We start from the raw sequence: 14,144 nt of genomic DNA, 5'->3' as shown, positions 1-14,144 counted from the left end.
GTTTATTTATTGTAATCGAAGAGGGTTGTATTTACTTTCATCAAAACTTTTAATGAGAATCTTAATCAAAATGACTATATTGGCTACGCATGTATGTATGCATTTATTGTATTTGCAGCATTTAAGGTACACTTGGAGCAGTGGGTGCTACTGCTACGTGTACATAGTGGGGATTTGAACATTACGGCAACAGCTCCCCTGTTGAAAGAATAGATGCCTGATATACATTTTGTAGTGTTCACTAGATGGAGCCAGAGCCTTACTAAAACAAGACAGGCCTCTCGAGTTGACAGGAAGTAAAACTACACAGTGTAGTTTGTTTTGTGAGTTGTGATCAACAGATTGCAAACAAGAGTATAATCTCAGGTCTTAGTAATGTTTACCTGCTTCCAACAGCTTCCACTACCTTCCTATAATTGTAATAAATAACCTTTGGGTCACGTGGTTTGAGGAGAGGGGAGGAGTCTGTGTCTCATGCTTGTTCCACAGATCCCACAGATACTTGATGGTTTGGGATCTAATGAATTTGGAGGCCAGATCAACACCTTGTGCTGTTTTTCGTGTTTTTTGAGTTGTTCCTAAACCATTTTTGTGAGGATGGCCGCCGTCATCAAGGAGTGTCATTGGGTGGTAAATGTCTACACAAATGCCAGGTCCAAAAGTTTCCCAGCAGAAAATTGAAATGTCACAAGATGGTCAATGTTTTTTATTTCCCTAACGTCATTGGTCATAATGTTAAGCCTGATCGGTTATGGTGTATGGTGTATAGACTGATCTGAAAACCGAACAATGAAACAAACACAAAAACTGGAAGTCCAAAGTTGTTTCAACGGTTCTTTTATAGAAACATGACTCTCAGAACAGTGCAATCCACTACATTCCTCCATAAAGCTAAACGCATGAATTGTCAACACCACTCTAAATTACTCATGACTAAGTGGATTTCATATATTTGACACGAAAGCACAGACGGCGGGTTAGGTTGGTCACATTAAGCGTCTAACATCTACATGAACGTTTACCTTTCACATACAGTACAGACGAGTGTGAGACACAGCCTACAGTATGCGGACACTTACTCTTTTGGTAAATAGGTTTGTGTTACTGCAGCGTGAAGTCACTTTCACTTCAATCAGTAAAATCTGTTAACACAAATATTTACCAGTGAACGACCAAGCATTTCAGCTGTAGAAGGAGTTCTCAAAGGGATCGATATAGTGGTCGGTTTAAGTCAGGGTTTTCTTAAAACTAAAAAAACAAACAAAAAAAAAAAAAGAAAAATAATAATAATAAATTGACTGAAATGAAAGTGACAAAAGTGTAATGTACTACGTCCGAGTTGGCTGCTTGTGTAGTGGCGCAGACAGCAGATCAGACAGAAAGCTTTACACCTCTGATCAACTTCCCGTTGATCTCTCTAAATAAACAACAAAAAGCATCTTGTCAGGTGTCTCGATTCCTGCCTCTCCTCTGTGTTGTCTGTCGGTTGCAGGTTTGGGACATCGCTGTGTTCTGGTCGACACCTAGCAGTCGCAGGAACGGCCTGAACACACACACACACACACACACAACGGGGGAAAATGACAATTCAGAAAATGTGATAAAAGTGTAAGAGTGATTTCTCTTCCTCCAAAACTGATCACGTTACATAACCAGGACGAAAAAAATAAAAAGTGACAGACTTTCCTTTACATCACTATTTCTTTCACTTTTTTTTTTTTTTTTACAAATATTGTGCACTCTAGCATTCTCAGCATATTGTGAGGGTCGTTTGGAGAATGATCATTTGCATTAAGCTTCCACAAAGGATTAAATACTCGCAGCTAATGCCACCTTCACACCACCGCTCATTAGCAAAAATAGTGGCGTGTGTCCATGCAAGTGGAAACTGCCTATCTGCGCAGCAGGTCCCAGTAGGCCCCTGCTGTGTTGCTTACATACCACACACATATACAGGTTTTCCATATGGGCCACCTGTGTATTGTCTCTAAGCTGCTGAAATCAAATCAAACTAGCTGGGGTTCGACATCGCCGCTGTTAAACTGCGTGCGTCATTTCTCTACAAACCCAACAGGCCATCTTTTTGTGGCTTCTCTTCTCTGAATAAAACCGCGACACGTCTCTCCCTAACGCCGCGTTTCGTCCCCCTCCTTCCCTCCTCTGCCTGACGGACACCCAGAGTCCCACCACCTGTTGAACAGCAAGCTCCGTGGCATCTCTGTCCTGCGCTGCGAGTGCTTTCCACTCTGTGTCAGTATGTGTGTGGATGACACAAGGCTGTTTACAGTGAAGCAGATGGATAGAGTAAATATAACTTTAGACCCTGGCAGGACGCCGAGCCGGTGATGAAATCTTAAATATTTAAGAGCGAGAAAAGGTGGATATCCTATTACATAAAGGTCTACATACATGCGCAGTATTTTATTTAATTGTTTGGACAACAAATATATTTCAATCTTAGTGGAAAGCACCGCGTGTTTGTAGAAAAAACAGCTTGTAAGTAATCTGTAAAGGAAACGAGTGTTGCACTTGTTTTAGCTATGATAACCACATCTTTTTCATTTAACGCTGAGTTACAGCCCAATGAAGTGAGTTGAGTAAATTAACGAATTTATTCGGTCAACAATGTGCTGTTGACTGCTGGGAGGGGGATTTGTTTGGACTGAGCAGAGCTCTAGATTTTCTCACGGCCAATTACGAAGACAAAAGACGGCTCGTTGTAAGGTGAATGTTAATTACCTTGGTCGTTGAGCATCTGCTGAGCATTGCTTCCTGTCCTCCTTCTACAAACGATAGAAAGGAAAGTAGTCAGGGTAAAGAAATGAAACACACTCACATACTGCGGAATAATATCAAATAAAAAAAATATCACTCTGATTACACAAATGTTTTACTGAAAGAAGTATCACCTCTTGTTCTGGTTGAACTTGCACCTGCAGTGGCCACCTAGAAGGAGGCACGAAAGAAGAAAGAAAGAAAAACAGAGCCATTATTTACAATGTCTGTGTGTTTTTGAGCAAGTCTGTTTAAGACTAAGCACACTGAAAATAATCACAGCCCTGCTCAACAGTAGCTGCCTTGGTGTGGCAACTGGTATTCATGTGTATGACGAGCATACAGGTAAATCTACACAGGACACTGGCAGTGATTCAAAAGTCGCCCAAACTACCACAATCAATAAATAAATAGCTCATTAAATGAACGTAAGTGAAAATATGTGCACCAAATAATAATAATAACTTTCCCACTTAATTCTATATGCTTTATTAATTAATCACAGCCCAAACTTAGATATTTCTATTTTTTCTTAAGTATACACATATAGTTTAGTGTTACAGTCCTCCATCAGTGAGTGGACAGTATGAAAATAGTTTATCAATGGTTGGGGTGTGGCTTCACTGCAGGTGATAGTGTCTAGTGGACAGTTCACAATGACAAAAGAGGTGACAAGATCCAAACACTAGGGGGTAGGACACTGTCTCCAGCCACCACTTGACAGTCTGGTATTTTAGTAGCCACATGTGGATTCAAACGCAGATGATTAGCAACACAACAAAGTATGTTGCCTTCAGCAGCAGGCGTGCACCGGCTAAATGCGGAGGTGTGGGGGCGTAATTTGCATCTTACTGAGCAGGATGGTGATGCCGATGAGACAGAGGACAGCAGCTAGAATGAGGCCTCCGACGCGCAGCCTGTGGTAGTCTGAACACAAACATAATTCAAACCATTAATAAAGCTGGGTCAACTTTACCTGATTGCTACATAATAAAAATTTTAAAATAAGTGTGTTGAATTGCTGATATCATCGTCCTGTTTCCATTCACAATGATTAAATGAAAAGGTAAATTACCAAAGGTGAAGGGGTCATCTGCTGTAGGGACAGAAATGAATGAGAGTCAGTTAAACAAGCACACACAGTGAAGATAGGTCTCCATGTGACATCAGGAAGTAAACAGTACAAAGTGTGCCGAGCATAGACAATGGCAAACCCTATTTCAAGCATTACACTGTGCTACCAGATACTATATGAAATAATGCAGAAACAAATTGTTGTAGTTTACTTACTGCTCTGTTCTTCTGCAAACACCAGGGACACAACTGCAAGGAGACAGAGGAGTTACACACATTGTTCTCTCAGAATTGTCTAATACTAAAAGAAAAACACTTTTAATGACATTACAGGTAATAAGAAGTGTTTAATTGTTGTTTTTCCTCCACTAAATGAAGCTGTATGCTATTAAGCTCAACACTAAAACTGTGGAGCACGCTTTGTTACAGTTACAATATTACGATATATTTCTATAGAAGACATAATCCCTTAGTAAAACCCAGACTTAAAGGTGCATCCAGTCAGCCATGTATGTTGGCAAAATGATCTAACCATTCGTCTTTGGGCTACCATGTTACCTAAAACATGTACAGTGAAACTCTCAGACTATGAGCCTTAATATATGCGACGTAAAAGAAAGGAAGAAAAATATTGAAATTTTATTCTAAGTACTGTTTTACTTACGTGTCATCAACACCAAAGCGCAGGTCTTCGACATCTTTTCAGCTTGAGGCTGTTGGCAAAAACAAAAACACAACATAAGCTTTAGTTGACAATATTCAGCAAATCAACCAATAAACCAAATACACAGAGAGAGAAAATCCTGCGGTCAGCTTAGCTGTGTAGCACCTTATTTTGCCAAGAATACCGTGTGTGGTTGACGAAGGGACAGACAAACCAGCGTTGTATTGGAGTTATCCATCCATTACCCAAATTACAGTGTAAAATCTAAATTTTGAAGTAAAGTAAGAAGTAAAGGCAGTAAAACACCACCTAATCTCGTGCGACTGTGTCCCTAATCTCACATAATATACGTCCCAAACATCCACATGATCACCTTGGCATATTTCACCTCATTTACTTGCCTATTAATAAGCCCTTTTATCCATTTATTGTTAAGTTCACATACTTAACTTTCAGCTGTGTGGTTTTTCTAAAAACTTATTTTCACACTTTGTACTCAAAGCTTTATACGTGCGTTTCATGGCATAACATAACTAATATAAACAAACTGCTGCTAACACCGTTTTAAGGCCCAACGTATGAAACTTACACTTGGTTTCAAGTTAATTGGGATCATTCTCTGATAATGTGAACAAGAGTCTAGTTGCATTAATATGAGGCGAATCACAATCATGTTGTAAATGTGTGTATGCATGTGCTGATAGCGGTGCTCCAAACTGGCTCGAACCAGCTAACAAAGTCAACAGAGACGTGATGTAACATTCAGCCACAGTTTTCTGAGGGGCACTAAAGGGACTTAAACACACAAAAACACACTCATCTCTCTCACAGGACTTGCATCCGTTCCCTATGAAGCACACACAAAGAAATCTGATCAAATTCAAATAGGCACAAAGTGGTCTGTCTTGTTTGTTGCCCCCCACCCCACCAACCCACCAACCCACCAACCCCTCCTCTCTCTCTCTCCCCGACTCGCACAGAAACTTGAGCTAATGTTGATGGGCTCTAAGTGCACAGATGGAGCCTTGACGGCAAAGCTAAATCTTTTTCGTAACTGCATTAAACCACTGCCACGGTAAAGCTTCAAACAGCTTCTTCTTCTTCTTGTTTCAGTGGCAACATTACACCGATAACATTATGACCACCTTCCCACTATTGTGTAGGTCTCCCTTGTGCCTCCAAAACAGTTGTGCCCCGTGGTGTCTGACAACACAACCTTGGCCGATTCAACACTTTGTGTTATTCGCCATGTTCGTTTGAAGAGGTGTACTTCAGCGTGGAACGGTTGGTCATGCATGCGCTGTTACGAAAAAAGGATGCGAGAAACCTCACCATGACGTATAAACCAAATGACCACCCCTCATCACAACAACAATGGTAGCGGCGAAGGTTTCACATTGGTGGGAGGCAGAGGGTAAACTACTTTTGAAGATAGTTCGAAAAGAACAAGAGAGTCATTACAGCCGTGTTGTCGGGTTCACTCTCCATTGATTCTTTATATGATGATGTCGTGCCATGTCATGTATGTCGTTTATCAGGCTTCGTTTGGGGTAATGTGAGAAGCACGGTACGGGACAATTGATGCGAGTGCGCCCTAAGCAACATCCACATGAATGCCAGGTCTAAAAGTTTCCCAGTAGAATATTGAATTGTCACAACATGGCTGATGTTATTTACTTCTCCCGTCGGTGGCATTAACGCTGGCTGATTGGTGTGTATTTGACTACAGTCCGACTCTACCATGCAAATGCAGGTTCCATAGTCATTTATGTACATGCAGTCACCTACTGTCACTCTCCAAGTCCCCAGATAAGGGAAAGAATATCCATGATAACATAATTAAAGTGCACTCACACTTCCAAAGCTATTCCTATTAGAATTGACATTTTAATCCCATTTCCCAGAGCACATTAGTGTATAGATGGTGTGGTTTGTGTCTCTGGCCATTAGCCAGTGCAGATATGTTTAAATGCCAGTACCCGTGACTTGGCAATTATTAGGTTATACTTAGGCACACTTGTTCATCCTTAGTGAACAAATACATTTCCTGAAAATGTGTTTCTGCTGTGTTGGCTGCCATGTTGAAGCAGACCGTACCATGTGCACTGGGCGGTGACACACCTTAACACAGCAGTGATTTTCCACTTACTGCACTTTTCCACTCAGGCCAAAGACAAACACGCCTGTTGCCATTTCAAAATGGCATTTACACACACGGTCACATGTGAGAGGCATGAAAATGTTTTGGAAGAGATTCAAGGGCTGTTTGAGAGGTGATCTGTGCACACTGAGGACTATCTAATCAAATCAGTTTGCCACTCGTTTGAGTCTGCACTAAAACCTTTAAAACTACAGCCTGCTTTTTAACCTGTTTTCAGTCGATGTGGTCGTCCCTCACAGTTATTTGGGAGTGAGAAAAATGTTGTCGCCGTTATCTCAAGAATTTCCTTTTTGAGAACAGTGCTAGCATTTGAAGGTCACACAAGCAGAAGCGCCGATGTGGTTGGATGAAAGATGTTTCAGTCAAAGATTCACTCCGCTACAGCTTTAAAAAGGGACCGATCTGCTCTTGGTCACAGAGTTTCATTGATTAGGTGATCAACAGCAAGTTAAATATTTAAGTTAACTGGATCAATCATTCTTCATCCCGTTAGAATTCCTGTAATTTTTTTTTTGTTGTTGCCTAAAATGCAGAAAAAAGGTATATTCTAAGTATATTTGGAGCTGTTATTGAACCATTTGGATTGCAGCCATGGTTTGGGTCTTTTTTTGAAAGATAACACTCTCCAACTGTTAAAATGTAAGCGTTACTGGCACTGAGTAAGAGGAGTCTGATTACACCGAAAAAGAAGAATTTTATGTCTGCTTAATTTTGTTCAGTAATATTTTCCTTCCAAATGACTGTAGCTTAGTGACTAGAAAACAATGGGAGCACAGTGCTACAGCTCCTACATTGTCCCATTTCAAATATATGACAATACTACTACAGAAAATTAGTATTTTACATATGTGTTTTATAAGGATAGCACCATGTGTTCCAAGAGTGTGCTAAAGACATGGTAAACAGTCATCTGTTGGATGAAATGAGCTGCCAATAGTTCAGAGCTGAGCAAGCTAACAGAAATTTACAATCAAGAAAATGTGGTGGATATGGAATTTTAAATTGAGAAAGTTTGCTGAAGCGGAAACGCAGAAACTACTTATTATTCTGGACCTCTGGCTACGTAACAGGACCATTTTTGTTGGAGGTTTATCTGCACCTGCATTTGTGCAACTGGTCTGACTTAAGCAATTATTGAGCCTCCAGTTATGATGGTATCTTTGAAATGGTGTGCATCCTTCTATTCTCAAAAAATTAAGCTTTTTTACGCTGTTTAACATGCGTTGGCAAATAGACAGGTTAATTGCCAGATTAATCACACTGTTGGAACAGCAATGGGTTGAGCAAAAATGACAAATATTTGGTGTTCTTAGTTTCTCAAACACGAACTTAAATGTTTTCACCATCACATGTGATAGTAGACTGACCACATTTGAATTTTGGTTTGTTAAAATAAACATTGTAAGATTTGATATCACGCCACTGTGTGAATTGTAATCGGAATCTTCACTATTTCTTGCAACTTTACACGTGGACTAACATTTTAAGTGTCATGGGAATCCAAAGTGACCTTAGAAAACAAGAGGTGCATAATGAAGGATGCAAGCAAAGAGAATGCGTCTGCCTCCTCGCCCGCTGGTATTTGGAGTTTGGCAGCAAGGGGGAGAGAAGAGCAGGGTGAGGGCTGCTCTCCTGGCGCCTCCCCACAGCAACCAAAGGCGAGGCAGGGGGAATGCAGTGGATGGAAATAGGCCAATGGCCACCGGAGAATGGTTTACCTCTTAAGAAAGATACAAAAGGAAACACAGAAACGGGGGAGAGAAAGACAGTCCCAGAGAAAGAGACACGGCGGGTGGAAAGGTTAGGTAGAGACTGGAGCATGTGGAAAAAGGGCAGGATGTGGAATGTAAGGAGGCGCCGCCGCCTTGCTCCTGTTTGAAGATCATAATACCAAAGCAAATGTTGGTGAAGGGTGGAGCCACAATGTTTATTCAAATTCATGTTCATAGCTGGTGCACAGGCAGAATAAGATGTATGCATCCAGCTTAGAGTGGCCACAAACTTATTTGTGAGTACTGTTGCAGAACAATTATCGACATAGTTGCAGAACATTGAAATATGGTTTCATGCTTCATGCAGCTTTTACATCAAACATTGCCAAAGAGACTGCTGAAGACCCCGCATTTAGTTTTTTTCCCTTTCGGGCACAAATTTCCTGTGGAGCTCCTTGTCCAGCTCCGCGTGGTCCAGGGATAAAGAGTTCACTGTTCAGGCTTTGTCACGCTCCTCTGCCTGTCTCCGACTATCACTCATTACTCTTTTTTTCCCCCCCAGTTGTCTCGCAAAATCTCTCCTTTTCTTCCTGTCTTCATGACTGCTTCGGTGTCCTTCTGTGTCATTACACACTTCTTTTAATCTGTCTCCTTTGTCCCCATCTGAAGCGACCGAGACCAGTTTCACACTGCTCTTCTGCTTTAGTCAAGCTTCTGTCTCCTCTCAAATCCTCTACAACTTCTTCAGACTTCGACTCCTCCCGATGCACTTCTGCACGTCCTTGCTCTTTCACCCCTCTCCTTTCATTTTGGAAATTTTTTTGCGTTCACTCCCTCAGCTCCACATTTACGCCCATAATCATCTCCCACTCTCTTTCTGTTCTCTCTTTGAGGTTACACAACACTTTACAGCTGTGTATGAGTCAGGAACCCAAGATGGATGACCTGTAGTTTCGAATTTGCGGAAAACTTCTGACCCAAATTGTCCATCCCACGAGAGCACATGATTTCTACTGTTTGGAATCTTAATACTTAAGAGACATCTTGCCAATAAAGTGATGACGACGAACAAAAATACACTTCTGTGGATGTCACGTGCTTTGCAATGTGCTTTTCAACCATTTCAGTAGGGTTAATCTGTGACCACAAGAAAAATAAATAAATGGAAGTGAAAAACGTCAACTGAAAAGCTAAATTCATGGGGTGGTGTTTGGCTCGTGCATGTCGTTCCCCTCTCTCTGCCTTTCCTGTCACTCTCCACTTTCCTGTCCATTAAAAAAATAATAAAAAAATAAATAAATTCGAATACTATTAAAATACAATTTCTGTTTGAAAATCTTGTTGTGTTAAGTGACGCATATAATCCCCTGTGCACACACAAACACACACATTCACGCCTTTCCAAACCACTCATATTAGCCTCTTTAAACTAATGTCTACAAGAAAAGATTATTCCAACAATGCCCCATCCACTTAATCGTCCACTAAAGCTGCTGGTCACATTTAGAGAAGCGGGAAAGTATCAAGTGAATCTATTAAGTGGTTGAAACGCAAACACATGGAGAAGGAACAACATGTTCGCATATGTATTGTACATGTTTTGATATCGGATTTCTGCTTGGTGCATCTGCAACTTTGTCTCCGTTTCTATTTTTTATTTTTTTTTCTCCAACACCCCCCCCCCCCCCTCCCACCTGTTCCAGCCGTTGTGTTTATGTTCCTGTACTGCACTACAAAGACAGCTGCCTATTCTCGGTGGCGTTTTTTATTCCTAAATTAGAAGCAGTGCATTCCAGTTCGCAGCACATCCTTTACGAGAGGCAGGAAGGTCTCGGGCGTGGATTAAACGCGCTGAAAGACAGCGCGAGCCTGGTTTTCACTTCTGCAAATTAACAACTTGTTGAGGTGAACCTCCCTCGCATGACTAAAGGAAAACAGACGGAGTTAAAACATCCGTTATTGTGTAAAAAGGAAAACAAGTAAGAAACGTAGCGCGGCAGGCGATCACCGGAGTTTGCAAGTAAACACGAGAAGCAGTGTGAGAGGATGACAGAGAGAGGGAGGCAGGGAGACGAGGGAGAATGCGGTTGGGAAAGAGAGGAAATGCGGAGGGACGCAGACAGACAGAGGGAAAGAGGGAGTGTGGCATACTAGGGCCATGCGTCATACATGGTAACCACAAGCCTTGCAAGGGAGCAGCAGCTAACAACAGACTTCATGCTCCGTGCTCTGCAGTGACAATCACGGGATAAAAGGACAGAACGTTTCCATCATATCACCTCACCTTCCGCGCATAAATTATTCATCTTTCATGTGTCAGCTAGTGACTGCTCTAATAATCTCCGTGTCAAGCCTGAGCTGATTATTTCAGGTTAATGAATTAGAAATGATTGGCCGTGTCTCTGCCGAGTTGTGGCTACACTGGAAACGCGGTGAAGGTCACAGACGCACGTCTGATATAAAATCAATGCGTTCTTGTTCAGGTTTCTAAATCTGTGTTCGAGAGTCACCGAAGTGTTTGCAAGGAGGAGAAAATGTCTCTCCCCTGCCCTCTGTTTGCATGGTTGATCTTTTTTTTTGTTCGTTTTTTTTAAGATCAACGGTCATGTGATGAGAGGTGAGGACAGAGAGCTAAGTCTGCCTCACTTGAGAAAGGAAAGACAACTCCGTCTGTCGCCACCTTTGTTCACACTCTCTCCATCTCCGTCTCTTACCCTGCCACCTCTCTGATCTCTCTTTTCTTCACCTGAAGCACTGCAGCCCCGTTTCCAAAGCATGCTATGTGGATGCTGTCCCACCTTGGATTCAACTGAATTTTGATGTCGCCCGCAAGGCTTAAATATGGATGTTTACATGGTGCATGGCAACCTCTTTACCCGTCTGCAGCCGTGTTTCAGAGTTATAACGTGGGAAAAGAAAAAGGTTTCAACCCCAAGTTATTAGTTAACTGTTCATGCCCCTTTGCCAAATCTGTTAATGTGCCTCTCTCCTCGTTTAGCCTAGAAACAATTAGTCAATATTATACTCCAGTTTACAATTACAGTTAATTGAGTTTTTGTTAAAGAATGAAGACACCACATTCTTGTATATTACAGTGAGGATGTCACGTTTGTGAATGATTCGAATTTTTGGTGCGAATAAAGGTGAGAAAACTGTATTTGATGAGGGGCGGTCTTTCACGGCACCGTTTCCCACATGAAAAGAAGGAACTGAAATGCCATTTTTCAAGCAGGGGGAGGGTGGAAGCGAGTTTTTTTTTATGTTATCTTCATCTTTGGCTGAGATTTACAAATTTTCCCTGAACACCTCGCATTTAGTAAACAAGTCTAGTTGCCTCTAGCGTGAGCGAAATGTGAAAACATGCAGCAGTGCTTAAATGTACTTTAGCACTAAATGCACCAATAAGGCCTTGTGCAAACATTTAAATCAAAAGTATCTTTCAAAGCAGAGTCTTCAAACAAAAATGAAAAAAACTGTAGTGAAAGACCTGAGCCAGAAGATCCAGCTTTCTTCCACAGAGAGCCACAATCCAGAGGTTAGGTTACAGCTCTTCAAATGTGACTCTTTTGGGTTTTTGTTGGTGTAAAAAATGACAAATGGTAGTTATACAGAAAGCAGCCTCGACAAACAGCGGAACTTGACAGCTCCTGTCCTTGTCCCAGTCTGTCCTTGCGCCACAAAGTAGCAAAACTGTTATCACCACTGCTCTTATCGGCTGGCCTTTTCACACACACGTACACACACAAGCATGCCAGATTGCTGTATCCAACATAGCTTCGCAGTGGAACGTCTCAATTGAATGTCCAGTGCGCAACTCCTAACCAGCAATTTATGCTTCTGCGTTAATTGGCGCACCTACGCAGAGCCTCCCTTCATAGCTGACGTGCACCTTAGAAATGTCACAATGTGCTGTGAATGACCCGCTTGGTTGTTGCGTTTTTCCGCAGTTGTTAGTATTTCTGGCAGCCTCTCCATCGCCACAATTTTCGAATTCATTGTTTTGGATAATTAAAGAATCAGTAAGGAGGTTTGGAGATACAAACATTTCTACGACTGTGTTTCGGTGAACGTTTCAGTTGTTGAAAGTGAAGCAGGAAGTGGAAACAACAATTAACTTGACTGTCAAAAAAGGCACAGCGCCAACTAGCGTTTGGATGGCACAAATTGACAGAGCAAGCTGTGCGCAAATACCTTGCATAGCCCGGTAGAGTAGTATAAATCACACTCACAATTTATAATCACCAATTAACATGTCTTCCCATGTCGGATTCGAACCCAGAACCATCAGGCCTAACCACAACACAGCTGTGCCGTCCTGAATAAATTGCTATTTATGTTATTTCTATTTCTTTCTAGTTATAAAAGCTTATTTGGATCTCTTGTCTGACGAGTTTAAACAAGGAGCAAAACTCCAAACAGACTCACATTAACAGTTGTTCTTTGTGTCAATCAGCACTTCAAGCCTTTGGAAACCTGTGAATACAGCGCGAGAGGTGCGCGTGAAGGAAGGAACCTGTACCGGGCCGTTACGCACGGTGGCCCGGGGGCGCGTGCCGTTTTATTGTCCTGCCACTGGTGACCACGAGGGAAATTAAAAATGCGACATAAACAGATTTTTTACTTTCGCATTTTTAAACAATGAAGCGCTTTAATCCGGAAATGTAACGTCCAGGGACTTCATTCGAGCACTTGAGGCAGTTAAAGTACAGTCGTTTAAGTTTTTATAAGAAAAAAATATTTCGAAAGCTCTGACCATCTTAAAATGTAACGCAATAGCGTAAGATTTGATAAAGTGGTTGAGTTCTCCGAGAAGAAGAAGCATATGTGGGCAATTAGAACTTCATTAACAATATTTTTTTCGCAGCCGCAGAAAACGATTCAAGAGTACGGCGCTTTGTGAAATTTAAGCTACATTTCTTTGTTCAACACTTACCTCCGACTCGTTGAATCAAGCAGCGACAAACACGCGGAAAATTCTCACAAGCGGACGGATACGTGACTCAGAAGCAGCCGCAGTGACTTTTCTCCACTCTGTGCGCCCACACCCTGCCTTCACTGACGCTCAACAGGTTGGCTTGGTTTTTTTTTGTGCTAAAAAAAGGGGGCAGTGTTTAAAACGCTACAGCTTTGTTGGTCAATTCTGATTCAGGGTCGGTTTCTTGCTTACGTTTAGGCTGGGGCTTTGCAAAGGAGAGGGGCGTGGGGTCTGATCCGGAATCAGCAGTGACACGAGGCGGAGAGGATCGTTAATGTTTTGCTTGTCGACAACGAATGTGTCGAAGTTTGTCGAGTAAAGCTGGACTAACCTCATGCCAGTTGTGGCAACTGATGGTAAAACTCATCAAAGCGACACCCCGGCTGTAATAAACACAGACAGAAGTCATTTAATAATCGCTATAATAATGCAATGCAATTAAAGTGTAAACTAATGAAGATCTGCCTTTTTCCATTTCCACAGCATAAACGTTTGATCTGTATTATACAACCTGAAAAAAAAAACATGAAACGTTTTGAAGAGGGAAATTACATTTATTTTAATTTGTGATGCGTTCGCCAAAGGCTTGTAGCAGATTGAATTATCCTAAATGAACACAGCAAAGCAGACACATAAGGCTAAACATTACATTTTGGTGCACCTTTATCGGTATATTCAGCATAACAGCAAAGACTTAACTACAGACAGCCCCCATGCAGCTCCATGTGTATTTACAGGCATAAACATCTTTTGTGAAAATAAACGAATCTGATTTACATCTGA

The 14,144-nt window shown here is 41.7% G+C and overlaps 1 protein-coding gene across 1 annotated transcript; it reads right to left on the bottom strand.

Moving 5' to 3' along the window:
* Positions 1 to 821: 821 nt before the first annotated feature.
* LOC125016337 (phospholemman-like) lies at positions 822 to 13,484 on the bottom strand. Its single transcript, XM_047598776.1, has 8 exons — positions 13,320 to 13,484; positions 4,514 to 4,562; positions 4,066 to 4,098; positions 3,851 to 3,871; positions 3,628 to 3,702; positions 2,910 to 2,946; positions 2,740 to 2,783; positions 822 to 1,543 (listed from the first exon to the last, which is right to left on the bottom strand). Exons 2-8 carry the CDS (start codon positions 4,545 to 4,547, stop codon positions 1,524 to 1,526), a joined length of 264 nt encoding a protein of 87 aa, XP_047454732.1. The 5' UTR covers positions 4,548 to 4,562; positions 13,320 to 13,484; the 3' UTR covers positions 822 to 1,523.
* Between the last annotated feature and the right edge of the window lie 660 nt (positions 13,485 to 14,144).

This window comes from Mugil cephalus, chromosome 11 (genome assembly GCF_022458985.1).
Source record: "Mugil cephalus isolate CIBA_MC_2020 chromosome 11, CIBA_Mcephalus_1.1, whole genome shotgun sequence".
Lineage (NCBI taxonomy): Eukaryota > Metazoa > Chordata > Actinopteri > Mugiliformes > Mugilidae > Mugil > Mugil cephalus.
This window is presented reverse-complemented; position numbering and strand designations above follow the sequence as displayed.